Source organism: Eschrichtius robustus, chromosome 3 (genome assembly GCF_028021215.1).
Source record: "Eschrichtius robustus isolate mEscRob2 chromosome 3, mEscRob2.pri, whole genome shotgun sequence".
NCBI lineage: Eukaryota > Metazoa > Chordata > Mammalia > Artiodactyla > Eschrichtiidae > Eschrichtius > Eschrichtius robustus.
The window spans coordinates 165958363-165985193 of NC_090826.1; the positions used below are offsets into that span (position 1 = coordinate 165958363).

At 51.9% G+C, this 26831-nt stretch overlaps 1 protein-coding gene across 1 annotated transcript; it reads left to right on the plus strand.

The window, feature by feature from the left end:
* The first annotated feature begins 4299 nt into the window (after positions 1-4299).
* PYCR2 (pyrroline-5-carboxylate reductase 2) lies at positions 4300-8313 on the plus strand. The gene is made up of 7 exons (XM_068541742.1): positions 4300-4525; positions 4826-4896; positions 5897-6076; positions 6171-6392; positions 6601-6693; positions 6879-7042; positions 7596-8313. The coding sequence occupies exons 1-7, from the start codon at positions 4459-4461 to the stop codon at positions 7759-7761; spliced, it is 963 nt and encodes a 320-aa protein (XP_068397843.1). The 5' UTR covers positions 4300-4458; the 3' UTR covers positions 7762-8313.
* Positions 8314-26831: the final 18518 nt, after the last annotated feature.

Consider the following 26831-nt stretch of genomic DNA (forward strand, 5'->3'; position numbering starts at 1 on the left):
TTGGTTTGGATAATGCAGGTGCACCCGATCTAATCACATAAAAGCAGAGAACTCTCTCCAACTGGAGGCAGGAGAGATGAGGCAGAAGGGGAGGTCGAAGAGATTCAAAGCTTGAGAAGGACTCAATCTGCCATTGCCGGTTTGAAGATGAAAAGGACCATGAGCCAGGGAACGTGAGTAACTTCTAGAAGGTGAGAATGACTCCCAGCTGACAGCCAGCAAGGAAAAGGGACCTCAGTCCTACAGCCACATGGAACCAAATTCTTCCAACAATCTGAACGAGACTGGATGCCGATTTCCCCCCAGAACCTCCAGGTAAGAACCCAGATCAGCTGACACCTTGATTTGGTGCACAGAAGCCAGTTGGGTCCACTCAGATTTCTGACCCACAGAATGTGAGATAACAAATCCGTTTTGTTTTAAGCTGCTAACTTTGTGGTGAATTCTTATGGCAGCAGCAGAAAACTAATACGGACAGTGAACCAAATCCCATTAGAAGTGAGCTGTAATTACAATTTTTTTCCACTGAATGGATAAAGGAACAACATTAAAGATAATTTTGAATGAATTGAAAACCACCCATAATCCCACCATCCTAAAACAAAATTGTTTCAGTTTTTGAATCTCCTGTTCATACACAACCTGACCTGTTTACATACAACATCAGTACGTACCTGTTTTAAAAAAAATCAAGGTTAAGGGAATTCCCTGGCGGTCCAGTGGTCAGGACTCAGCGCTCTCACTGCCAAGGGCCCCAGGTTTGATCCCTGGTCGGGGAAAAAGCCCGATCCCGCAAACCGCGTGGCATGGCCAAAAAAAAAAAAAAAAAAATCAAGGTTAAGGTGTGCCTTACCGCATATGAAAAAGAGGTGTAGAGTCATATTCCAAAAAGAGTCACATTGATTCTCTTTAGGTGGTAGGATTACAGGCAGTGTTCATTTTTCCATTTGATCTAATTTCTAATTGTTCTACAATATAAACATGGATTATTGGTATAAGAACAACAACAAGGCAAAAATGCATGCAAAGTGTGACTCCCTGGAGATTCCTATATCAGGAAGGACTAGGAGTCCAGGGGACCTGCCATTTGACTGGCTGGGAGCAGCTCAGGATTCACCTCCTTCCCTGGGTCATCTCCATTCTTAGGAAGATAAGCCTGCTCTCCGGAGACAGACCAGGAAGGATGCCCTGAAGCCTTGAGAGTGAAGACCCTGGACAAGCGAAGGCAGAAATGAAGCACTGTCCACTTTGTTGGGACAGCTGGAGGTGAAGAGGGGGCAGGGCCGTGGGGTGGGGGGTGAGAAGGGAGGAAGGGCAGGAACAGCTGAACCCATCTGACTGGTGGATGAGAGGATCAGAGGAGAGGAGTGAGGTGGTCAGTCCTGGAAGCTTAGTGAACTCCCCGTTTTCTTTCTGGACTTCTCTGTCTGTTCAGATGGAGTAAAGTGATAGAGTAGGCACCCAAGAAGACAGGTGCCAGAGAAGGAGAGTATATGTCCATGGCAGGATGGCAGCACCAGGCTTCCTGAGGGTATATCCTAAGTGGCTGGGTGGGGAGGACGGGTCTTCTCGTCTCGTCTCGTCTCGTCTCGTCTCGTCTCGTCTCGTCTCATCTCATCTCATCTCATCTAATCCATCCAACACTTGTACCCAAAGGAACTTCACAGGCATCAAACGTAATGGCCATGGGAGCCACAGCAGGGGCCGCTGCACAGACGAAATGAGCCTTTAGAGTCAGCAAGGTCATTACAAGAAAATGAAATGGGATTGCCTACAATTAAATATATTTAAAACTTCGTACGCATAAACTTTAAACATTGGAGATGAAAAAAAGATCACAAAGTACCACAAAAAATAGCCAGTTTCTGGTCAGGAGTTCACATGTTCAAGCTTAGTCAGGAGGACCAAGTGCTTTGGCTGCTCCCTGTCTTACGTGGCCTGCCCTGGCTGGGAATCAAGCCAGCACTGGGGGCCACCAACTCGGCCTCCTTTCCCAGGCTCTCCAGTCCTCCTCATATTTCACCTCCACTCCTGGAAGCTGAGACAGGAGTTACCAAAGCAACCAGGTAAGGGATGAATGTGTGTAAGGGGGCTGACAGGTGTGAGATACTGGTGTCTCCTACACCTCGCCCCACTCCAACACACACACACACACGCACACACACACACTCGGCGCACAACCTTTTGTACTGCAGGCCAGAGCCAGACAGCCAGGGGGCCCTGCAGCCTCCCAGTGGACCATAGGGAAGCCAAGCATCCCTCAGAAGCACAGGCACCGTTAGGGAGCTCTGGTTCCCGTCCCCAAGGTCCTCATGGTGTAGGTGCTCCTTCTGTTAGTGTGCTCCTCGGCACCTTTCCTAAGGGCCGTGTCAGAAGTCCCCCTCTTCCTTCAGCTAGTTTGAGCTGTAGGGTTTCTGGTGTCAGAGCCCATGCTGGTGACAACTAGGCTTGGCTGCAACATGGCCACTATGGGAAGCATTTAAGGCTTCTACACACTGAACCACGAGATCGCACTTTTAGGGATCCAGGCTAAGGAAATAGTCAAAGAGTTAGGCAAAGACATTCTCACAGTAGTATGAACAATAATTTTAAAAATTGATATAGGTTTTATGAAGATAAGGACTTTTGTCTGTTTTGTTCGTGGCTGGATCCCCAGAAACTGGCTCAATAAATATATATTGAATGAATTAATAAACCTAATGCTGATCTTTGAGAGCATGGCTAAATTAGTACAGTGCATCCATTTAATGGAACGCTAAGTAGTCACTAAAATCTTGTTTTGAATAACTTTTCAGTGACATTGGAAAATATTTATTGTATATCTAGTATAGAAATTTCAAAACCACATGTATATCATTTATTTCCAATGATGGAAAAGGTATGTATGCATACAAAATAACGTGTAAGGAAACACACCAAAAAATGTCTGCAGAAAATGATCCTTAGGAAGTATGGCTATGGGTGATTTTGACTTTTACTTTTTTTGTATTTTCTAAATTTTTTCTCAATATACATGTATTACTTTCCTAATCAGAGAAAGTTATAGAAATGTAATTTTGCTTCATAGTAAATATTTGGTCCTCACATTTTTAAAATTAATTAATTTTTGGCTGCGTTGGGTCTTCCTTGCTGCCAAAGGAAGCGGGGGGAGGGCTACTCTTCATTGCGGTGCACGGGCTTCTCATTGCTGTGGCTTCAGTAGTTGTGGCACGTGGGCTCAGTAGTCGTGGCCCGTCGGCTCTAGGCGCGCGGCTTCAATAGTTGTGGCGCACCGGCTTAGCTGATCCACAGCATGTGGGCATGTGGGATCTTCCCAGACCAGGGATCCAACCGGTGTCCCCTGCATTGTCAGGCGGATTCTTAACCACTGCAACACCAGGGAAGTCCCTGGTCCTCACTTTTAAGGGTCCAGAAACTCAAGAACCAGGGACTTGTCCTCCTGGACGTGATCAACTTGAGGAACATTGCAGAAAGCAGCCCACTGCTGGGGGTGGGGTGTGGGTTATACGGAAAGGCCTGTAGAAAGACTGAGAGAGGCGGTGGGGAACCAACGGTCTCTCCTGCTGTTCTGAGACGCCTTCCTCTTGAGACGCCATCTCCTTCCTCTGTCACCTGTTCCCCGTAGTACTTATATTTACTACTGATGAAAAAGTAAACATCACATTTGTGGAGGGTTTTAAAGCAAGTGGCGGTGGTCGGGGTTACTTTAGCCAGGCTCTAAGGAGCCCATCATTTCCTAAACAGAGGAACTGACCCTATTCGCAATCTAGTTAATAAGACCAATCGCGTGAACCACGGAAGTTCAAGTGAGTAACCGCGGCTCCCCCGCCGCCTCCCTGCGCGGGCCGGGAGGGAGCGGGCGGCAGCCGGGGGCCTCCCAGCTCCAACCCGGATAATCCCCGGGCGCACCGAGGCGCCTGGCTCGGAGCCCACAGGTCCCCAAGCTCCTGTCTGAAGCCCCGCCAAGAGCGTCGTCACATTCGTCCCCTCAAATCAGCAACCTGGAGAGCTCCTCTTGCCCTCGAGGTGCGGCTCATGGCCAGCACCAGGAATAACATTAGCCAGACCTCTACCCGGCCTCAGCCCTGAGCCCCATGCGGCTTCCAATGGCTGGGCTCCCGGGCCCGCAGGGCTGGTGCCCACACGAGGCGGAAATCCCGGCTTCGCGCGCCGCGTCCGAGATTCCACCCGCCAATCCCGTGTGCAGGAGGCGGGCACGCGGCCTCGTCCCGGCCGCGGATTGGTCTCCCTGGAGGGGCGGGGACACTTGGGCGCCTGCGGCGCAGTCGGTGAGTGTGAGTGAGGAGGGGTGGCGGGATCCGGCCCGGAAGCTGTGGGCAGCTCCCGGGATTCGGCTCTGGGGCTCTGCGCCCGCTGGGCCCTCCGTTCTTCACTCTTCTTTTAGGGCACCTGTGAGCCGACTTCTGCGGCGGCCCGGCAGACGCAGAGCCTGGAACCATGAGCGTGGGCTTCATCGGCGCTGGCCAGCTGGCCTGTGCCCTGGCGCGGGGCTTCACGGCCGCAGGTAAGTGCCTGGAGGCGGGAGGCGGATGTGCGGACGGTCCCTAGCCTACCCTGTGAACCGCCCTCCACCCCACGAACGTGAATGAATGAAGAAAGGGGAATTTGTGTCTGCTGGGGGAGAGGAAACTCCTCTTGAGCAGCAAGAGAGCCACGCCCGCATAAGGGATTGAGCGGGGAGAAGGACACTAGCAGCCCTCTCCACAACGGTCAGAACGTCGTGGGTTTTGACTCTGCTTTCCCAGGGAAAGCATGGGAACCGGGTGGGCCATGATCCCCAGTTGAAACGCCCTGTCTTCTGCAGGCATCCTGTCGGCTCACAAGATAATAGCCAGCTCCCCGGACATGGACCTGCCCACAGTGTCCGCGCTTAGGGTAGGTGGGGCAGGGGGGTAACTGGGGAAGAGGGTGAAGGCCCAGGAGAAGGATGGCCTGATGAGCTGGTCCATGGTCGGCGCTGACCTACCCACCAGGAGCATTATAATCTTCCACTTTCCATGGTGCAGCTCAGGGTGGTGGGAGCACCCAGACAGACAGACTTGGGTTCCAATCCAGGTACTGGGGTGGTTAGAAGGTTAGTTGAGGTTTTATGTATGGAAAGCACCTGGCACATAGTAGGTATCCAATAAAATACTCACTTTTCTTCATCCACTGGCTAAGTGGCCTTATGGTACTCGGCTACTCTGAGACTCAGTTTCCTCATTTATAAAGTGGAGATCACAGTAGCCACTTAGCTGAATTATTCTGAGGCGTAAAAGAGCGTGTTGGGAAGGAACCTGGCAGGTTAGTTGCTCCTCTGTATAAAAAAAGAATATCCCAAGTCTTCTCCCCAAACCTGAGCAGTGTGGGAGGGGACGTCTAATGAGGCGGGCGACAGGCGGTGTCTGTGCCGGGGACGGCTGATGTTACCAGCACTGGAGGGCCCTGCTTCTGTGTGGAGTCTTAGAGAGATGGGTGTTCTCCAGCCCACCCCTGGACCACACAGAGGCCGCACGCTGATGAACAAGTGTCTGGAGTTGGGATATGGCCTCGCTTCCGACCATTGGGCACTACTAGCATTTCACCTTTCCCTTTGCCACTTTCCAGCCATGGAGACTTCTTACCTGGCAGAGAGGTGCCTTGGGTGCCAGAGAAGTGGTGGGGATGGGGGACAGCTATTTCCTGGTTGCCATGGGGAAGCTTGTCCGCGTCCAGCACCTATGCTCACTTGCCCGGTAGCAACATTGGAAAACTTTGTTCCAGTGGCGGTAGGGGCAGACCCTGAGGGGCTGGGGCAGGGAATTCCAGGCTTGTCGGGGGGTTCAGCTGCTCCTTAGGAGGCCCTGGGCCTAGTGAGGCTGCTGCACACCGTGAGCCCAGTGGTCTCCTCCCGCAGAAGATGGGTGTGAACCTGACCCGGAGTAATAAGGAGACAGTGAGGCACAGTGACGTCCTGTTCCTAGCCGTGAAGCCACACATCATCCCCTTCATCCTGGACGAGATCGGGGCCGACGTTCAGGCCAGGCACATTGTGGTGTCCTGCGCGGCAGGTGTCACCATCAGCTCTGTCGAGAAGGTGCCCATCTCGGCCCTGGCAGTCCTGTGTGAGGGGAGGAGGGGTGGGTGCTAGTGGGACTGGCAACTCACTCGGCCCTCTGCCTTAACCCCAGAAGCTGATGGTATTCCAGCCGGCCCCCAAGGTGATCCGCTGCATGACCAACACGCCCGTGTTGGTGCGAGAGGGCGCGACAGTGTACGCTACGGGCACCCACGCCCTGGTGGAGGATGGGCAGCTCCTGGAGCAGCTCATGAGCAGCGTGGGCTTCTGCACTGAGGTGGAGGAGGACCTGATTGACGCCGTCACAGGGCTCAGCGGCAGCGGGCCTGCCTATGTGAGGCCCTCATATACTTACGCAGCCTTCCGGGGACCCAGGGGCGCAAGATGGGCTGGCAGGCAGGCCTGGGCTGGGGGGGTCTTGGGCAAGGCAGGCTGGTGGAGGAGGTCAACCCTTGGAGCTAGTTCCAGTCATCAGGAGAAGTAGACCCTAGGGCGTGCCCCTGAGTGCCTGCTGCCCCAGGGCTCAGTGAGTGTCTCCACAGGCGTTCATGGCCCTGGACGCGTTGGCCGACGGTGGGGTGAAGATGGGCCTGCCCAGGCGCCTGGCTGTCCGACTGGGGGCCCAGGCCTTGCTGGTCAGTATCTTCCGCCTGCGTGTTCTGGACCACAGGGTGGGGATGGGGTTCTTAGGGGTCACTGGGCTGGGGCAGGGCTTGGTTGGGAAGCTGGGATAAGGATTGGGGAGGAGCGGTGGGTGTGGAGAAGGTCATCTCAAGGGGCACCAGCAGTTTTCTGCTCTAATGCTTCCTTCCTGCCCTAGGGGGCTGCCAAGATGCTGCTGGACTCAGAGCAGCATCCGGGCCAGCTCAAGGACAATGTCTGCTCCCCTGGGGGGGCCACCATCCACGCCCTGCACGTCCTAGAGAGTGGGGGCTTCCGCTCCCTGCTCATCAACGCAGTTGAGGCCTCCTGCATCCAGACACGGTGGGTCTCTCTCCTTCTCTGCCCAGGCTCTCTACTCTCAGCCAGCCCCAGTATGGGCTGCACACCGTCTTGCAGAATCTGCCATCTTTGGTCCTATTACCAGTGCTGGAGTCTGTGCTCTGTTAATAACCACGATTTATTAGACTTTGTTAGCTAAGGGTTTGTAGGCCTTCATTTAATTCTCACACAGTTCTGATAGCTGGGGTTAGCTTGATTTACAGATGAGGAAGTTGAGGCTTAGAGATACAGCTTTCCCAAGGTCAAACAGCTAGTAAGTGATGGAGGCAGGATTCGACCTCAAGTCTTTGACCTCCAGTCCTGTGATTTTTGCACACTCTCTCTCCCCATCTGATCACAGATAACACTTAAAGCTCTACATCTATGTAGTAACCCCTAATTAGTTAAATAGCACTTCTGGGAAGCTTAGGGGAGTTTTTGGTTTGGGGTTCTAAGTTTGGCTGGTACCAAGTCAGCAAGGGTTGGGGGTTAAGTGGATGGGGAAGCCTCGTGCAGCTCTGGCTCCTCCTTCAACCTCTTGGGGCTTTGTCTGCAGAGAGCTGCAGTCCATGGCCGACCAAGAAAAGGTCTCCCCAGCTGCCCTCAAGAAGACCCTCCTGGACAGAGTGAAGCTGGACTCCCGCACAGTGACCTCACTGACCCCCTCCAGCTCAGGGAAGCTCCTCACAAGAAGCCCAGTCCCAGGAGGCAAGAAGGACTAAGGCAGCCTCGGTCTGCCCTTCTCTCTGTGACCGGAGCCCTCGGATGAGGAGCGCTGTGCAGTGCAGGGGTGGGCTCAGTCAGTCTTCGGGTCCTTGTGATAAAACCTCCTTAAGTCTGTTCAGACCAAGCAGCACTAGTTTCCCCTCCTGTCTCAGGTTAGAAGGTGCTCTGAAGGGGTGGTTGATGCTGGAAACCAGATGCACACGGTTACAGGAGAGAGAGGCTGGGACTCCAGTCAGAGCCCCAGCTCCATAGGGAGGTCTGGAGACCTTCAGCTGATGACCCCTTCACCTGGGGTCCTCCAGCTGGAGCCCAAGGCAGGGTCAGTTTGTTGCCAAGTCAAGGAGGTGAGAGGTACAAAACATGACAAGAGCTTTTCTCTTTGAATTGGTAAATGGAAAAGAAGTGAATGACTTAGAATTATCACAGTTAATCAGAAATGCACATATTAGACTGTTACATTTAACTCTTGCTTCAGAGGTATACCATTGAAAGTGTGTTATTCAGTGCTGCTAAGCTTAGCTGCTTTAATAAAGCTTTATTTTTTACTACCCTGCTTTTCTTATGCTTTATCTTAAGTCATCATTCTAGAGAACTCGAGGCCCTCTCCAGGTGCTCCAGCTTCGGGAGAGTACTGCCTAAAGGCAAGAAGTAGGGATGAGAGGAAATAAGGGGCCAGGCCCTGAGAGCTGTAATGACATCCTGCTCCAGCCCGGCCCCTAGGGTCAGGGTCAGGGTCAGGAGATTGTGTTCTAGGATGGGCCAAAGCTCAGGGCAAAGAAGAGCCAAGTGGCCTTGGTGGGGGGCTGGCCGCAGCCCAGACACAAAGGAGGAAGCTGCCTGCTTGTAGTGGGCCAGGCACTACATCGGATCCAGACAGGTGCCCTCCGAGGGAGGAACTATTCTTTTTCTCACTTTATAGAAGATGCTGAGGCCTGAAGGGGATAAGCAGCTTACTCCAGTTGAGTTGTTCATCAGTCGTGGGGCCGTCTACACAGCTGGACTGAGCCTGCAGTCTCCCCGTGCAGGCCGTGTGCCTGGCGCTTGTCCCCACCAGCTCCTGCCTGTGGCATTGGCTTTAGCGTCAGCTCTGAGTTCACATCTTAGTTCCCACCACTTTCAACTAGGCGACCTTGGAGAAGATACTGAATATCTTGGACCTCAAGGTTTCATCCCTAGAAATATGGAGGTCATGCTTCATCAAAAGGTTCTGGTGGGTATGAAATGAGATCATGTGGAATTGCTCAGCAGAACATCTAGAACATGTGGACCCTTGTGCCAGTGGAGCTCATCCTTCACCCTCCCCTGAGGAGGGAGGGCAGCTCGGCCCCAACTCCAGCTTATTCCTAGGGGGCCAAAGTGACGAGTACAACAATACTAAAAGCTGTCATCTTTAAGCCCTCATTATATGGCAGCCCCTTTGCAAACCCTCTACATAAAGTCTCATGGCCTTAGGAGCTGGGTATAATTAAGAGTAAGAGGTTAAGTAAGTGGCCCAAGAAGATGATAGACATTTCACCAAAGGAGATTTACAAATGGCCAATGAGATGCTCGACATCATTAGTTATGAGGGAAATGCAAACCAAAACCCAGTGAGATACCACTTCACACCCACTAGTGTGACTTCTAGTTAAAAAGGATAATAACGACTGTTGGCAAGGATGTGGAGAAGTGAGAACCCTTGTGTATTGCTGGTAGGGATGTAAAATGGTGCAGCAACTCTGGAAAACAGTCTGGTAGTTCCTCAAAAGGTTAGACAGAGTTGCCATGTGACCAGGCAATTCTACTTGTAGATGCCTACCCGAGAGAAATAAGAACAGATGTCCACACAAAAACTTGCTCGTGATTGTTTGTGGCAACATTACTCAACATAGCCAAGAAGTGAAAACAACCCAAATGTTGAAAAACTGGTGAAGGGATAAAATGTGTTATACCCACACGATGGATATTATTCAGTAATAAAAAGGAAGCACTGACACGTGGTACAACATACGAACTCCAAAAACATCATGTTAAGTGAAGGAAGTTGCTTGCAGAAGGCCACAGATTATATGATTTCATTTATATGAAATGTCCAGAAAATGCAATGCTATAGAGATAGACTGGTTGCCTAGGGCTGGGGTGGGAATGGGACGAGGACAGTGTTTCTTTTGGAGTGATGAAGTGATTTAAGATCGATTATGGCGATGGTTGCACAACTCTGTACATAGTTATTGAATTGTAAACTTAAAAGTGCATGAATTTTATGGTATGTAAGTTACACTTCATAAAACTTTAAAAAAAGGAAATAAGCAGTTCCCTTGTGGCATAGTGGTTAGGATTCTGGGCTTTCACTGCTGTGGCCTGAGTTCAATCCCTGGTTTAATTAGCTGGGAAATGGTACCAGGACTCAAATCCAAGTCTGATACCAAATTCTGTCCTTTCTGCACCAAGCCTGCTGGCAAGCTGTCTTAGGTGACAGGAGACTGCCCTTCATCTCCGCCCCCCTGCAAGGCCACCTCCTTCCCAGGCCTAAATCCACCAACATACATTTACTGAGGACCTACTAACTGCCAGGCCCTGGCTCATGCTTTGGTGTGTAGGGTCCATCTGGCTCAGGTGAGTCCTCACCTGCTCAGGACCCCCTGCCCTTTGCTTCTGAGCTTCGACCAGGTGTGGTCAGGACTAGATTTCACCCACGGTGGCTGCGGCCCCAGTCCTCCAGGGCGTAGGCGAAGAAGGCCACCCCTTGGAAATCAGTTCCGGTCGCCTTTCTGCGGGGCCTCAGGCCTGCCTCTCTCAGCTGCCCGCCTCCTCACAGGGCTGACGGGCGCGGGGGCTGGAGCTGCGGAGGACACCCTGGACAGAGGGTCTAGAGGCTGGGGCCCGAGCCACCAGGAAAGCCCGTGAATGCCTCCTGACGCCTTCTAGGGGTAAAAGCTGGTGTGAGAGGCTAGGGCAGCCTTCCCAAGAAGCACGTGCGCAGCACTCCCTCTGCGCCAAGCGCCCTGTGAGGCCTGGGCGTGCCGCAGTCAGGAAGACTTGGTCCTTGTTCTGAGTTGCACAAGGGCCGAGGAAAGATGTGGACACAGGGAGGAGAAGTGGAAAACATGGGAAGGCAGAGGGAAAGGCAGCACGGAGATGGGTAAGAGTGAGGAAGGGCACCAACTAACCCCCTGCCCGCCCTCCCCCATTCTCTGCTCCCACCTGGACTCTGGGGGCAGCCGGGCCTAGAGCAGGCACAGCCCTCGTTTCATAACTGGCTTCTCTCAGGACCCCCGAAACACTCCCTCATCTACTGCCTCAGTTTTGCTCTCCTGTGAAATGGGGGCACAGACCTCTGGCCCAAATGTTAGCAATAGTTACTTTGGGGAAGTGGGATTGAGGTTGACTTCTCACTTGATTTCTTTCTCTGTTTATTTTGCTTTAGATTGTTGCTTGCAATAAGCAGGCATGATCTCCATAGTTAAAAGATTTTAAAACGTTTCCACTGATCCCCACCGGCAGGCCGCGTGGGGCGCAAACACACCCTTCTTCATCCTTGTCCGCATGTGACCATTACTAAGCAACGCTCTGGGGAGGGACACCAGAGAGCCTCACCGTTCGCGATGGTGTAGACAGGCCTTTCTGCGTATCTAATCAAATACTTAAAGCCTTGACCTGTGCTCTGCTTTTACCAATAAACCAGAACGTAGGCAGAATGGATATCGTGTCTACGTGAAATCAGTAGCGTTTTGAAAATGAAATGCACCTCTTTTCAAGGTCCAAGCCAGTGTGGATAGCTTGCTACCTTTATGTAAGAAAAGGAGGAAATAGGAAATTGGATGAAGAAACTCTAGAAGGATACACAAGACACCAAGAAGGGGTACTTGTGGGGGGACAGAGGGAAGGAGGCTGACGGGAACAGGGACAGGAGTAACATCTCATTATAAACCTTTTTGTAGTGTACTGATTTAGGAATCATACGAGGGCGTTACCTAGTCACCAAATACATTCTGTAGACCTTCAGGGGGCTGCCAGGCTGCCCTGGCTGTGCAGTGCTCTAGCAGGACGCATTGCCCCAAGGCGGTCAGTCAGGGCCAGAGCGACCCGAGTGCCCTACTCTGGTCTTGCGCTGCATCCAGGAACACTCTGGGCATGAGTGTGTCCTCCTTGGCAGAGGTGGACAGATGGGTGCTCTGGGCCCAGCCTCTTCCTTCCACCTGAGCCCACCTTCTGTGTCGCTGTGGGCAGGAGCCCAGCTCTGGGCTCCTGTGGAACCTGGGACTCCTCCCCAGTGACACTGACCACGTCGTGTGGTAATCATCTGTTTTCCTGTCTGTTTCCACCAACAACTTGGGTGCTTCCAGGTGTGGGGAACAGGCCATCCCTCCCGGTCCTAATGCTTGACACCCAGTAAACACAGCTGAATGAATGCATACAGTCATGAATGAATGAATGACAACTCTTCTGCTTAAGTGTCAGTTTGGGCTGTTACTTGCTGTGCCTCGGGAAGCTTCTAGTTTACTGGGGTGAAAGCCCTGTGCAGCTCCCAGCCTGACCCTCAGCTGTTGAGTTCCGACTCTTTTATTCAATCAGCAAGTGTTTGCTGAGCACTTCTGAGATGCTGTGCTCGTGCTAGATTGGCTGGGATGTGGGGAACTCTTCGTGAGTTTCTATCCTGGCCGCTCTGTCTCGGGGGCACCTCTATTAGTGCACCCTGGCCCTCCCTCAGGGCTGCCTGGGAGCTTTTCCAGCATGTGGACACCTCAAAGCCATCTGTAACTTCATACAGCTCCGGGGTTCCTTAGGTAAGAAGGAAGCACCTCAGGAATGTTTAGGTAAAATGGGATTGGGATGGAAATCAATTTCATAACGGTTTTCAATTTTAGGAGGGGTTACATAGATAAGTGTTCTCTCTTCCTTGAAGATAAAAACAACCAGGAATGCACTCGGTGGGCTGGAGCAGCAATATCTTTGGTTAGACATCAGGGACTTTTCCTGTCAATCAAGATACGTCAATAGTGGTGACCTGGAGAAGCTGAGAAACCCCAACACCTCTCAGTTACTGGTCACCCTGAATTGTAAGACCTGAATATTGAACTGGAATTTCATTTGTAGTATGTTTTCAATTACATCACAGTAAAGATTGTTTTCCTTCTGCCAGCTTGGTTAATGCATTTCTGGTGCATTCAGAAAGAGCAAAGGGCTGGGTTCTAATCTTCACTGGCCAGGTGACCTCGTGCAAGTCATTCATCTGCTTTGGTTTCAATTTATTATTATTACATTAAAATGGAAAAATAATAATAATTGCATGTGCTTCTCCCAGGGTGGTCTTTGCTTTGGGTAAAGCCTTAGTGAAGCCTGAGTCACCACGCAGCCTGGTGGCACCTCGGCAGATGACAGTGTTGCCCGGACACAGTGGTGTGTCTCCTGCCCCTCCCCCCGCCCCACCCCCCGGTCTCCCTCTCATTCCCCGCCCCCTGCCCCTTTCTGCAATCCCACACCGCAAGGTTTCCTCTTTCCTGAGATGGGAAGCCTGGCTGACATTCCTTGTCAAGCAGCTTCTCATTTATAACCTAAAACATAGAAACTTCCTTAATAAACTAACATGTATTTTCTTCCTAAGTGCCAGGCACAATAGTATATATGCAATATACGTGAGCTCACTGAATCTTTAATTGAGTAATTATGATGTAGTTATTATTTCCCCATTTTACTGATGGGAACACTGAGGTTTGGAGATGTTAGGAACAAAGCCAATGAAGGGAAAAGCCTGGGTGCTAGAAACCAAGACTCTTTTTCTGAAGCACTGAACGTCCTGCCTCAGGTGGGCACGGCCGCCCTCCTCACTGCTCTAACTGGGGGGCCCTCCTGCCAGAACACAAGGAACGACCGGAAAACTAGGCTGAGGGGGGATGCAAACGGGGGATAATGTGCAGGGGTCCCTGGCGGGTGCCGGGGAAGGGGACCCGGAACACAGGCGGGGTCAGGACTGGCCTCATTACAGCCTTCAGTGGGGGTAGGGACCTTTTTTTGAGGGTACCAAGCCACGGGAAACCCACTCAGAGAAGTAGATATTTTAATTTTTTTGTTTTAGTATGGAAGCAAATATAACCATCATTTTGAATGAAGAGAAAGGAATGAGAAATGAGTATTTACTCATCTCCTTTTCCAACGCCATTGCCCACATCTCCCCCAAAAGGCTCCCCTTGCCCTACACACATGGGCCTGTCTCTGCTGAACCCCGTGCCCCCCACCATCTTGCTCACTCCATCCCTCTACTGCCTCCCCTCTCCTCAGCCCTCTGCCCCAGCCGTTCACTGGTCCTTAGCATCCTGGACCTCACTCTGTTGGTAATTTTCTTATGAACGCAGTAATTTGCTCGTTAGTGGTGCTATTGAGCTGGCAAGGTGCTGTCACCCATCACATCCCATAGGATTCTCACAAGATCTTGGGAAGCAGGTGGGGAGGGTACAAGTATCCCCATCTCACACAGGAAGAGCTAAAGCAACTGGAGGCCTTAGGTGCCAGCTTTCGGATTCCAAGTCCTCTTTCCGGTTTCCCCCACTCATTTCACAGATGGGTTCTCAGGGACAGTAGGTGGCTCCTAAAAATACCCTTTACACAGTAGGCCCTGAGGAAAGCTTGTCCTGGCTGCCCGGACCAGTCAGGCCCCCACGGCTCAGCTGCAGAGGAAAGGCTCCCTCGCGCCACTAGAGGGCGCCAGGCGCCAGCCGCTGAGCACCCAGGCCGCCTGATTCCGGTTGCAAAATGCGGAACGCCTGTGCCCTGGGGAGAAAACTCTGTCAGAAACACGGATCCAGCTCGGTGCCCCGCGTGCCAGCTGCAGCAGGTGATTTCATGCATTCACATAACAAAGCAGCTTAGTGTTGGTTACAGAGGGAAGCGCTTGAATCATCTTCCTCTGAGCAGCCTTTGCCCTCTTCCCTCCGCAGCGGCATCCCTGGTGGGAGAAGCGGGACACCTGACAGCCCACACCTGGGTCCCTCCGCTGGTCATCCCGGGCTGAGGGAGAGGAGCCTTCTCGAGGGCCCCTGTGTCCAGGCTTCTCATAGGTCGTCTCAGTCAATACACACCAGCTTTGCTCAAGAAGAAGCCTTGAATAAATAAGTACTAGGGATATAATGTACAACACGGTAAAGGTAACACTGCTGTACGTTATAAATGAAAGTTAAGAGAGTCCTAAGAGTTATCGTCACAAGGAAAAAATTTTTTCCTATTTCTTTAATATATTTAATATTTATATGAGATGATGGTTGGTCACTAAGGCTATTGTAGTAATCGCTTCATGATGTATGTATGTCAAACCATTACACTGTACACCTTAAACTTGCACAGTGCTATATGTCAATTATATCTCAATAAAACTGGGGAGAAAAAAAAGCGGCCTTGAGAGTCAGATCATTTAGTGGTCCTGTGACCCTGGGCAAGTTACTTCCCCTCCAGGCACTTATCTGCTGCATAAGGATGATAACAGTCCCCACCTTGAAGGGTTGAGATGAAGGTCAAATGAGATAAAGGGCTGGGCTTGGTGTCTGGCAGGAGGTGAGTGCTAAGGACTGGAGGTGCTGTTGTTTTTACTATAATTGTTCAGGAACCTGAAGCTCAGAGAAGTTAAGCAGGAGGACAAGTCCAAGAGCCAGGGCCTGTTGGAGCCAGAGTCAGGCTCAGGTCTGGGTGTGCGCATGGCCCCTGTTCCCTGGGCACCACTGACTCCAGACCTGGTTCTCAAACCAGTTGGTCACCTGCCTTTTTAACTAAGGGAAATGTAGAGGAAACTAGCATCTTTTAATTTCCATTTCCAATTTTATTACTCTTGACTCTCCAAAATCTGGACCCCAGACTTACCCTTACCCATATGCCCTCCACGGCTTTTGCGCATCCCCTTTCCTGCACTGGAAATGCCTTCTCCCTCTCTTTTCTCTTCTCTAAATGTGGCAGATCCTCATCTCCCACTAAAACCTCAGAATCAGAGATTCCAAGCCTCAGCCAGTGTGGGAACCACTGCCCAGCACTTGACAAATGGTTGTTGAATTGAGCTGATTGTGGCCACAGCCAACGTTCCCGGGTATCCATGGAGATAGACCAGAAAAAAGATGACGACCAGAGAAGAATAGCTGCATGATCACCAGTCAACACGTATTCACTTAGAGCTTATTACGGGCACATGAAATGCAAATTATTCTGGTACCAGGACTCTCCATGGTTTGGTGTCAGTATCCTGAGCCATTCAGGGCAGAGAGGGAAGCTGGCTCTCCTGTAACCTTGTACTTCCTCAGCTGTGTGGGGATTAAATGGGAGGAGATGTAAGAAGCATCTGGCTCAGTCTGACTCGCCTGACTTTGTCAGTCATTTATTCACTCTGCACATCTGGAGCACCCCTGTGTGGCGGACACTGGAGCAGCAAATGTAACCAGACCTGATCTCTTCCTCCCCTGATGGGGTTCCTGATCTAGTGGAGAAAACAGATATGAAAGAAATCGCTGCAAGCTCCACACTACAAGGTGATAAATGCTGTGATGGAGACAGTAAAGACTTGGGAGCCGAGAGGAGGTGTTTGGGAAGATCTGGTGAAGGAAGTGATGTTGGAGCTGGTTCTTGAAAGGTAAGGGGAGTTTTTCAGACAGAAAGAGGTGGCTAAGAGCAAAGGTGCGCTAAGGAGTGACACCCAGGTGATGGGCACTGCCTGTGCCCAGGTCTAGAGGTGGACAGAGGCCAGTGTCTCTCACCTGGCAAGAGTGAAGGATGTGGGACTTCCCTGGTTGTACAGTGGTTAAGACTCCGCACTCCCAATGCAGGGGGCCCGGGTTCCCTCCCTGGCCAGGGAACTAGATCCCACATCCATGCCACAACTAAGAGTTTGCATGCCACAACTAAGGAGCTGGCGAGCCACAGCTAAGGAGCCCACGAACTGCAACTAAGACCCAGCACAACCAAATAAATAAATAAATATTTTTTAAAAAGAAAAAAGAGTGAAGGATGTGCTGGAGGAGATAGGCGGGAAGACAGGTGAGGTTGCACCATGTAGAGGAGGGCCCACTGAAGGCAGGTGCAGCCAGGGAGGATTTTAAGCAGGGAAGGATCGGGTCTATTTTTGCTTAAGAAAGGAAATTCTGGAAGCCTCTGGGAACAGTAACTTGAGTCTTGCAGCCATCTGGGTAAAAGACAAGCCAGCCGAAGAAGGTGATCCACTGGCTTAAGGACCCCTCCCCCTCTTCCCCCAGCACACCCCCCTCCATAGTAATTGATGGTTTAAAACTCAATTTGTGAATTAATGTGCAGATAAGCTGAAGCTCCTCCCTGCCCACAGGCTTCATTCAGGCCCCGGTGCTCAGCAGAGCACGATGGCTGTTGTTTAGTAGGTGCTGGATGAAGGATTGTTGAGTTAATGAAGCAAACACAGGTCAGATCCAGGAGGCGGGGGCAGGTAGGGGGGTGCAGGTGTGGAGGCCCCGCCGAGGAGGCTCGCAGCTTGGTGGCTCCAGGAGCTGACCTGGGAAATACTGGGTCAGGTTTGAGAGAAATAATAAAAATAACAGCTGCCATTCGTTGAGTCCCAAGTAAGGGTCAGACCCAGGGCTGGGCCTTTGTACAATCTTCCCAAATCCTTGCAAGCAACCCTGCTGAGTGGGTGTTTTGATCCCCACTTTTACAAAGAGGAAATTGAGGCTCACCCATTTGCCCTGGGGCTGTGGCGAGCAGCAGTGGAGGCCAGAGCCTGTGCTCACCCCACTCTGCTGTCAGGGGTTCCACTTGGGGTGAAGTGAGGGTTAGGTAGAGACCCCTGAGGTGCAGCCTCAGAAGAAGCTTTTAGAGCCAGGTGTGGATTTGCGACCCAGCACCATGCTTTAGAGCTGAGCAGAGTTGGAGCTTTGTGGGCATCTGTGTGGGAAAAGCAGAATAGTAGTTTGCTAGGGCCGCTCTAACTAAACACTGCAGATTGGGCGGCTTAAGAAACAGACATTTATTGTCCCATAATTTTGGAGGCTGGAAGCCCCAGATCCAGGTGTCTGAGGGGTGGGTTTCTTCCTAGGCTGGTAGACGGCTGCCTCCTCACTGTGTCTTCACAGGGTCTTCCCTGTGTCTGTGTTCCACTTTCCCTCCTTATAAGGACACCAGTCAGATTGGATTAGGGCTTATGCTAATGGCCCCATTTTACCTTAATTCCCTGTTTAAAGGCCTTGTCTCGGGACTTCCCTGGTGGCCCAGCGGTTAAGACTCTGCGCCCCTAATGCAGGAGGCCTGGGTTTGATCCCTGGTCCGGGAACTAGATCCTGCATGCGGCAGCGAAGATCCCGCGTGCTGCAACTAAGACCCGGTGCAGCCAAATAAATAAATAAATAAATACTTTTAAAATAATAATAAATAAATAAAAGCCCTGTCTCCAGACACAGTCACATTCTGAGGCACTGGGGGTTAGGGCTTCAACATGTGAATTTGGGGGTACGATTCAGCCCATAGCAAGCACAGTCTGGGGATCATGAAGGTTCAAGGGCTGAGGGGAGAAGGACCAGAGAGAGCCTGGGAGGCGGGAGAGGATGTCCTGGGAGTGTAGTGGCAGCTTGTAGGACGGGGCGGAACAGAAGACCTGAGGCTGGCAAATGACGGAGGCCCCGGGTGATCCAGGGAGAAGGGGCCAGGGTGACCGGGGCTGTGTTCCTGAACCCAGAACTTTGAGAAATGGGTGGATGTTCAGGAGGAGGAGGATGTGGCTGGAGTGGCCACCTCCAGCTAAAGCATCAGTCAGACCTGCTTCAGACAAAGGTCAACGCAGTTGTGGAGGCACCTCTGGTCAATTGCCATCGGGGACTGTGGTGTCTTCATCAGTGGGGATGAAGGCCACTCCCCAGAGCTGGGGGCCGGGGGCGCCTGCTGCACTGACCATGCCCCTGCTGGCGTGACCAGCTGCAAAGCCAGGCCACAGGGAAGCAGGCTCTCTCCAGGTGTGTCCACTCCCATCAGCGCGTAGTCTGCTTCAAGCACAGCCCAAGCCTGGGACAAAGGTGGTCCGAGCATCACTGAGCCGCCGAGCTACTGACTACAGGACCCAGAACGCCAGCCCAACCCAGGTGTGTGAACCAATCTGAAGGGGCCAGTTTGGTTCCTTTTCTTTCCCCATCCTGTCCATATCTAGAATCTACCTATAGCCACTCCCATGTGGAGACCAAGGGACCCTGGCCTTGTTATTAGACGCATTCTGGGGGCCTCAGGAGTACCTGCCAGGAGCACCCGGCCTTCCCACTAAAACACAAACAAAGCATTTCCTGGGACGACCATGAGCTCCTCTGTGGTCATCGTGCAGTTACAGAGCCCGAGGTCCTACCCTTGGTCAGCTTGTAGTCAGGGAGGGGTTTGTACACCCATGCACGCACACACACTCTCACACACACACTCACACACACGTGCACACCCAGAGGATGCTTCTGTTTTACCCAGTTGCTGCTGATGCCGAACTAACACATCTCAGGATCTTCTTATGAAAAACAGCAACAGTAAAAATGGAGTGGAAATAAAACAGAGACACATCTTGGATGATTCCCAGCTAGAGGAGACCTCCATGGTCAAGAACCAGTCTCTGGAGGGATGTGAAGATTATGCAGGTCAAATCCCTCTTTGTCCAGAGAGGGTCCTGGGCTGCCCAAGATCACACAGCTCGAAGGCTTGTCCTGCGTCCACTCCCTCTTTCAGGCCCTCTTGGTTTGAGTTCAAGCCACGAAGGCCAGCCCCAAGTCTACCCTTGTCAATGCTGACCCACAAACGGATGCTGGGGTGCTCCCACCTGGTGCTTTGATTCGAGGTGGGGACTCCGGCCTCCCACACAGCCTCCATCCTCTTTCGGGAGGCCCCGGGAGGGAGTTTCCCATGCAGGAAATGAGAGGCTGGTCCCCTGGCAGCCCTGGGGACCGGCTCCCTCCTCACTTCACATGTTCTTTCATTTTTAATTACAGAGCCGAGGCAGCAAAGCCTCCCAGGCTGAGCCAGAAATAGTCAGCTTTTTAATTCGATTTTTGTTCTGATGGAAAGCCTTGCAGGCCCACTGCATGGAACACGGAGTGAGGGGCTCAGTGCAGCCTGGAGCTTGGAGATGCGGGGGATTCTGTGACCTAGACGTTGGACTCCAGCCTGGCTCCACCTTGGCAGGCATCAGTTTCCCCATCTGTGAAGTAAGGCATTGGGTCAAAGCTTCCCCTCAGGTCCCTTCCCGCACTAAAACTCTGTGAATCCTGAACAGGCCTTCACTCCGCACGTGTACAGCTTTGCAGGGCCTCTGACCTGTCTTCCATTTCTGGGCTTTCCTCTTTCCTGGAAATGGTCAAAGTGTTCTCCTTCCTTCCCTCCCCACACCTCCAGCACCAGCCTGGGGCTCTCTGGAGTGGGGTGGGGTAGGGGATGTCTCCTGCTTCTCTAACAGCTCCTTTTGTCCCATCTGGCTTCCTCCCTCTCCTCCACCCATAGCCGCTAGTTATTTCCCAGAGTTTGCCCTTGGCCCCTGCGCTCAGCCCGGCCCTTGTCCTTCTGCGCAGGTGCCTGACCATCTCTCCTTCTCTTACCTCCCGCTACCAAGGGCCCACGCCTGACCTCCAGCAGGTTCCTGGGTGTGGCCTCTGGACTTACCCCTGGCTTCTCAGACTGCCTGTGTCCACTCTCTGCCCTCCCATACGCCCCACCTGCATGTCCCTATTCCTTCCCTGCCTCAGTTAATGGAGCCACCCCCTTCCTGGTCTGTGCCCTGGGGCCCAGGGGAGTGCAGGAGGATGGGGCCTTGCCGCAGGGTGGGAAGGACCCTCCTCCCCGCTCTCCCCCCAGGAGCTTGACCCTCCTCCTTTCTCTGTGCCCGGTGCAGCTTTCTTGCTCCAAAAGATGGGAACAGATACTTATTTCTGAAATTCCAGGATGTCTATCCCTCAGGCCCAGAGTGCAGAAGTGTCTTCCTTATGAGCTGGTGAAGAGTCAGGTCAAAGCCAGGTCTCCAGACTCCTGCCCCTGGGGTGTCCAGGGCTGCTCTGCATGCCATGTCATGCCCTGTCCCCAGCCCCTCACCACCTCAGGCCCCGGGAGCCCTCTGTGGCCGTAGCACAGACTGATTTCAGGAGGACCTGCCACCCTGGGGCTGAGGGAGGCCAGGCCCCTGATGCTGTCTCCCTCACCAAGCGAGGCCTCCACAAAAGGCACAGGGTGCCCTCCTGTCAGGAGATGCCTCGGTGGAGGGTGACTCTGGGAGGTCCTGGGTGGCCAGAGTCCTTCCTGGACCCAGGGAGACCAACCACTTAAATGAAGAGCTTATTTTCCTGAGGAGATGAAGTTGAGCCCACCTCCTCACCAGACACATCCTGCAGGCTCTGGGTCAGCCTTACAGCACAGAACCAACTGGGGCCACTGTGTGGGGCTGGCACCCCATTCCTTGCTGGAGCTGAGCCCTGGGCAGGTGCAGAAACTTCCCCGTCAGCAGCGGGGCTCGCTGCTCAAGGAAGAGTCCTGCCCACGGGCACGGGCCTGACACTCAGAGGGCTGCCGGGTAGGAAGCCCACAGCTGGGAAATGGTCAGCATCTTACACTGGTGGCTGTTTGTCCAGGAAGATGCCCAATCCACCCTTCTTCTCTCTTCCAGTGCTGTGGAGCTGTAAGGAAAATCTAGTTTATCTCCCTCATTTTACAAAGAAATTGAGATCCAGAGACGTTCACAAAGCTTGCACAGGGACTTCCCTGGTGGCGCAGTGGTTAAGAATCTGCCTGCCGATGCAGGGGACACGGGTTCCAGCCCTGGTCCGGGAAGATCCCACATGCCGTGAAGCAACTAAGCCTGTGCACCACAACTACTGAGCCTGTGCTCTAGAGCCCGCGCACCACAACTACTGAGCCCCCAAGCCACAACTACTGAGCCTGCGAGCCACAACTACTGAAGCCCGAGCACCTAGAGCCCATGTTCCGCAACAAGCGAAGCCACTGCAATGAGAAGCCTGCGCACCACAACGAAGCGTAGCCCCCGCTCACTGCAACTAGAGAAAGCCTGCGCGCAGCACAGAAGACCCAACGTAGTCAAAAATAAAATAAATAAATAAATTTATTAAAAAACAATAGCAACAAAAAACAAAGCTTGCACAGCTAAAACTCCCACTTTTTAATTAACTCATTCATCCAACAAGTATTGGAGTACCCACCACAAGGGCTGGACGTTGTTCTCGGCACAGGGACACAGCAGTAAACAGGTAGACCAAGTCACTGAGCTCCTGGAATCTACATTCTAAAGTGGAAGCAGTCAATAAACAGTTAAACAAATGGATGAAGAAAGTAACTGTAGATAGTACTAAGTGCCATGAAGAAAATAAACCAGGGTGATAGGAGAGATAGTGACAGGAAGAGACGGGAAGGGTTGCACAGGTATCCATGAGTGGGCAAGAGAGGGCCTTCCGAGGAGGTGACATTTGCTCTAAGTCCTGAATGATAGAGCTAGCTAACCCTGCAAAGGTCTGAGTGCAGAGCCTTGCAGGCAGAGGGAACAGCTAGTGCAAAGGCCCTGAGGTGGGACCAGCATGGCATGTTTGGGGACAGTAAGAAGGCCGGTGTTGTTGGCTCTTGGGGAGCACATGAGGAGTGGTGGGACCTGAGGTGGGAAGATGAACCCGGCCCAGGGCAGCCTGGGCTTTAGTGACATGGTAAGAAATTTGAATTTTATTCAAAGGATAGTAAGAACTCATTGGAGGTTTTTTGTTTGCTTACTTGTTTTTTGAAATAGACTTTATTTTAGAGCAAAATTGAGTGGAAAACACAATAGAATTCCCTTATAATCCCCTCCCCCTGCCCCAACATGCACAGCTTCCCCTTTTATCAACATCCCCCACCAGAGTGGTACATTTGTTACAACTGATGAACCTACACTGATACATCATAATCACCTAAAGTCCATGGTTTGCATTGGGGTTCGCTCTTGGTGTTGTATATTCAGTGGGTTCAGACAAATGAGGAATGACATGTATCCACCATTATAGTATCATACAAAGTAGTTTCCCTGCCCTAGAAATCCTCTGTGCTCCCCCATTCATTCCCCCACCAACCCCTGGCAACCTCTGATCTTTATATTATCCCCATAGTTTTGCCTTTTCCAGAATGTCATATAGTGGAATCATACAGCATGAAGCCTTTTCAGATCGGCTTCTTTCATTTGGTAATATGCATTTAAGTTTCCTTCATGTCTTTTCATGACTTGATAGCTCATTTCTTTTGAGCGCTGAATAATATTCCATTGTCTGGAGGCACCACAGTTTATTTATTCATTCACCTATTGAAGGACATCTTGGTTGCTTCCAAATTTGGGTGATTATGAATAAGGCTGCTGTAAACATCCATGTGCAAGTTTTGTGTGGACATAAGTTTTCACCTCCTTCAGGTAAATACCAAGGAGCATAATTGCTGGATCATGCAGCAAGGGAGTATGTTTAGTTTTGAAAGAAACTGCCAAAGAGTCTTCCAAAGTGGCTGTACCATTTTGCATTCCCACCAGCAATGAAGGAGAGTTCCTATCGTTCCACATCCTCACCAGCATTTGGTGCTCAAGATTTTGGCCCTTCTAATAGGTGAGTAGTGGTATTTCATTGTTGTTTAATTTACATTTCCCTGATGACATACTATGTTGAGCATCTTTTCATATACTTATTTGCCATCTGTATATCTTCTTTGGTGAGATGTCTGTTTGGATCTTCTGCCTATTTTTTAATTAAGTTGTTCATTTTCTTATTGAGTTTTAAGGGATTTTTAATTTTTATTTTTATTTATTTATTTATTTATTTATGGCTGTGTTGGGTCTTCGTTTCTGTGCGAGGGATTTCTCTAGTTGCGGCAAGTGGGGGCCGCTCTGCATCGCGGTGCGCGGGCCTCTCACTATCGCGGCCTCTCTTGTTGCGGAGCACAGGCTCCAGATGCGCAGGCTCAGCAATTGTGGCTCACGGGCCCAGTTGCTCCGCGGCATGTGGGATCTTCCCAGGCCAGGGCTGGAACCCGTGTCCCCTGCATTGGCAGGCAGATTCTCAAACACTGCGCCACCAGGGAAGCCCCTAAGGGATTTTTGTATAGTTTGAATAATAGTTTTCTTAAAATATTTATTTATTTATTTTTGGCTGTGTTGGGTCTTCGTAGCTGCATGCGGGCTTTCTCTAGTTGCAGCGAGCGGGGGCTACTCTTCGTGGCGGTGCGCGGGCTTCTCGCTGTGGTGGCTTCTCTTGTTGCGGAGCACAGGCTCTAGGCTCGCAGGCTTCAGTAGTTGTGGCATGCGGGCTCAGTAGTTGTGGCACACAGGCTTAGTTGCTCTGCGGCATGTGGGACCTTCCCAGACCAGGGCTCGAACCTGTGTCCCCTGTACTGGATTCCACTGGCAGGTGGATTCTTAACCACTGCGCCACCAGGGAAGTCCCTGAATAATAGTCTTTAATTAGATGTGTCTTTGCAAATGTTTTCTCCTAGTCTGTGGCTTGTGTTGCTGTTCTTTCTCTCTCTTTTTAAAAAACAATATTTATTTATTTATTTATTTATTTATTTTGGCTGCGCCGGGTGTTGGTTGCAGCATGTGGACTCTTAGTTGCGGCATGCATGCCGGATCTAGTTCCGTGGCCAGGGATCGAACCCGGGCCCCTTGCATTGGGAGCGTGGAGTCTCACCCACAGGACCACCAGGGAAGTCCTATGTTACTGTTCTCTTGACAGTGTCTTTTGCAGAGCCAAAGTTTTTAATTTTAATGAAGTCCAGCTTATCCATTCTTTCTTTTATGGATCTTGCCTTTGGTGTTGTGTCCAAAACATCATTGCCGAACCCAAGTTCATCTAGATTTTCTTTAATGTTATCTTCTAGGAGTTTTATAGTTTAGGGGTTTATATTTAGGCCTATGATGCATTTTGAGTTAAATTTTGGAGGATTTTAATGGATAGAGTTCATCTGGTTAAAGTTTGCCTAAGATTACTATTGACTAGGGGGTGGGGAATGGGAGCAGGGAGATGGCAGTGACAGTTGCTCAGGTAAGTGATGGAAGGTCGCGAACAAATACAAGATTTATTTTGCAGGTGAGACCAACGGGGCTTCCTGGGAATTGACTCTGAAGGATGTGGGATAGGGATCAAGAATGACACCTAGGTCTGGAGGTCTAGCTGGGTGTAGGGTGGAGCCAGTTACTGAGATGGGAACAGGTCAGGGTGGAAGGGCAGCTGGATATGTGGTTCTGGTACCCAGTGAAGTGGGCAGGCTGAAGGTGTGAGCCTAGAGCCATCAGCGATTGGATGGCGAGGGAAGCCAGGAGACTGGACCACAGTACTTCGGAAGAAAGAGCAGCAGGTTCTTCCCATGACCTCAGGCTGTTTGTAATAGCAGGTCAGCCCCGGGGCCCTTCTGGCCTGAGGTCAGAGAGACGGTGAGACACCATTAATACAGGGGACTGACTGAGTGCAGACCTGGCAAGCGGATCAGTAGAAGCAGACAATGAGCAAATCCCCCAGACCTATTATCCCTCTGCAAACACAGGCCCCTTTCCTGAATGTGGATTCCACCTGGGTTCAAGAGTTTTGCTGGGGAAGTAAAATAATTGGGCAATCAGCCAGAAGAAGGTCAGTGTGTATTGGGAGGCTTCTTACAATGGACTGATTAGCCCTCTGGGGTAATCTTTGTCATGCAGAGGAAGGAGCCTGGCTTCCGGCTGTGGGTCTGGGGGAGAGTCTGGCCCTCTGCAGGCTGGCTTTGTCCTAAAAGGCCCAGAGGTGGTGAACTCATCCCAAAGCCAGATCTGCTGTCCCAGAGGACAGGAGGTGGGAGCCGAGTCAGGAGGAAGGGGGAAAGCTCACCACCCCTGACTGCAGGCCTGGCCGTGGGCCTGAGGTTGAGAACACTGTGGGGAGCGTTGGATGGTGGGAGCCATGACCACCCTCCTGCCCATGGAGGCCAGGATTTGACTCCAACTAGAGTCCCAGCTGCCAGCTGAGGCCTCATGAGAAAATATGAGGGTCAGAGGTCATCCCATGGGCTCCATCGGTGGGGATGAGCTGGACCTGGGCCTGGGCTCAGAACCAAAGAGGACTCAGGTCAGTGAAGGCTGGAGCCCAGGAGCAGGTCCCCTTCTAGATTAGAGCCCAGCATCTGGGAGCTCCAGGGGGGGTCCAGTTCCCTTTCCAGCCGGGGGCAGACACCACTCTGGGAACCCGAGACACCCCGAGGCCCAGCCCCAGGTGCCCTGTGCTGCCACAACCCTGCACCCTTCAGCCTCCCCGACCCCGGACATGGGGGCCCATGTGGCTTTTTGGGGTCTCCAGATACACCCCTACCCACAGGGTGGGCAGTGGGCCCTCCCTGTCCTCCCAGAGCAGCTTGGTCTCAGTATCAGCAGGACCGGCCCTTCCCCGGGGCTCCCTGGGCTGAAGAGGGTGGGGGGGGTGGAGGAGGACCCGTGTTTCCCTTCATCCACACCTTCCCAGCAAGGCTGGGTCCTGGGTTCAGTCCTTGCTGGGCGGCTGTGTGGCCTCAGGAGGATCCTTGAGCCTCCCTCTGACAGCTGTCTGCTGGTCAGCTGGGTGAGGCAAGGAGATGCCTGGCTTCTGGAAGGAGGGCCAGGAAGGACACCTTTGCATCCAGGTAACAATAGCTGGTCTGGATTGAGTGTTTACTCTGGGCCTGTACCTCAATGAACTCCCACCGTGAGCTCGTGGAATACATATTATTAGTGTTCCCACCTCACAGATAAGGAAACCAAGGTGCAAGCAAGGTGATGAACTTGTCCAAGGTCACTGGCCAGGACTGGCCCCCTTCCGTGCTCTCATTAACAATCTATGACCTTGGACCAGGGTCTTAACTGCTCTGAGCCTCTTTCCTGCAGTGTCAACAATGTCTTCCTCCCAAGGGTGTGAGGGGGAGTGAGGGAGAAGTGGGAGGTGAGTGAGGCAAAGGGAGAGCCCAGCCGGGGCAGGGGTGAGGCTGTGGAACCACCCAAAGCATGGCATTGAGGGTGCCCCTGGCGCCCGGCCTCCAGCCCCGCTGAACTCAAGCTTCCTCTTGTATCAGCTGCCCCTTTGTCTTCTCAGCTGCCCCCAGGTTACAGAGAAGAGGCAAAATCATCAAT

Excerpts from the sequence above, each read along its gene's own strand:
- PYCR2 (XM_068541742.1), top strand. The coding sequence starts at position 4,459 with ATGAGCGTGGGCTTCATCGGCGCTGGCCAGCTGGCCTGTGCCCTGGCG. Across the intron at positions 4,526-4,825 it reads GCGGGGCTTCACGGCCGCAG|GCATCCTGTCGGCTCACAAG; the intron begins GTAAGTGCCTGG and ends TGTCTTCTGCAG. Across the intron at positions 6,393-6,600 it reads GCGGCAGCGGGCCTGCCTAT|GCGTTCATGGCCCTGGACGC; the intron begins GTGAGGCCCTCA and ends GTGTCTCCACAG.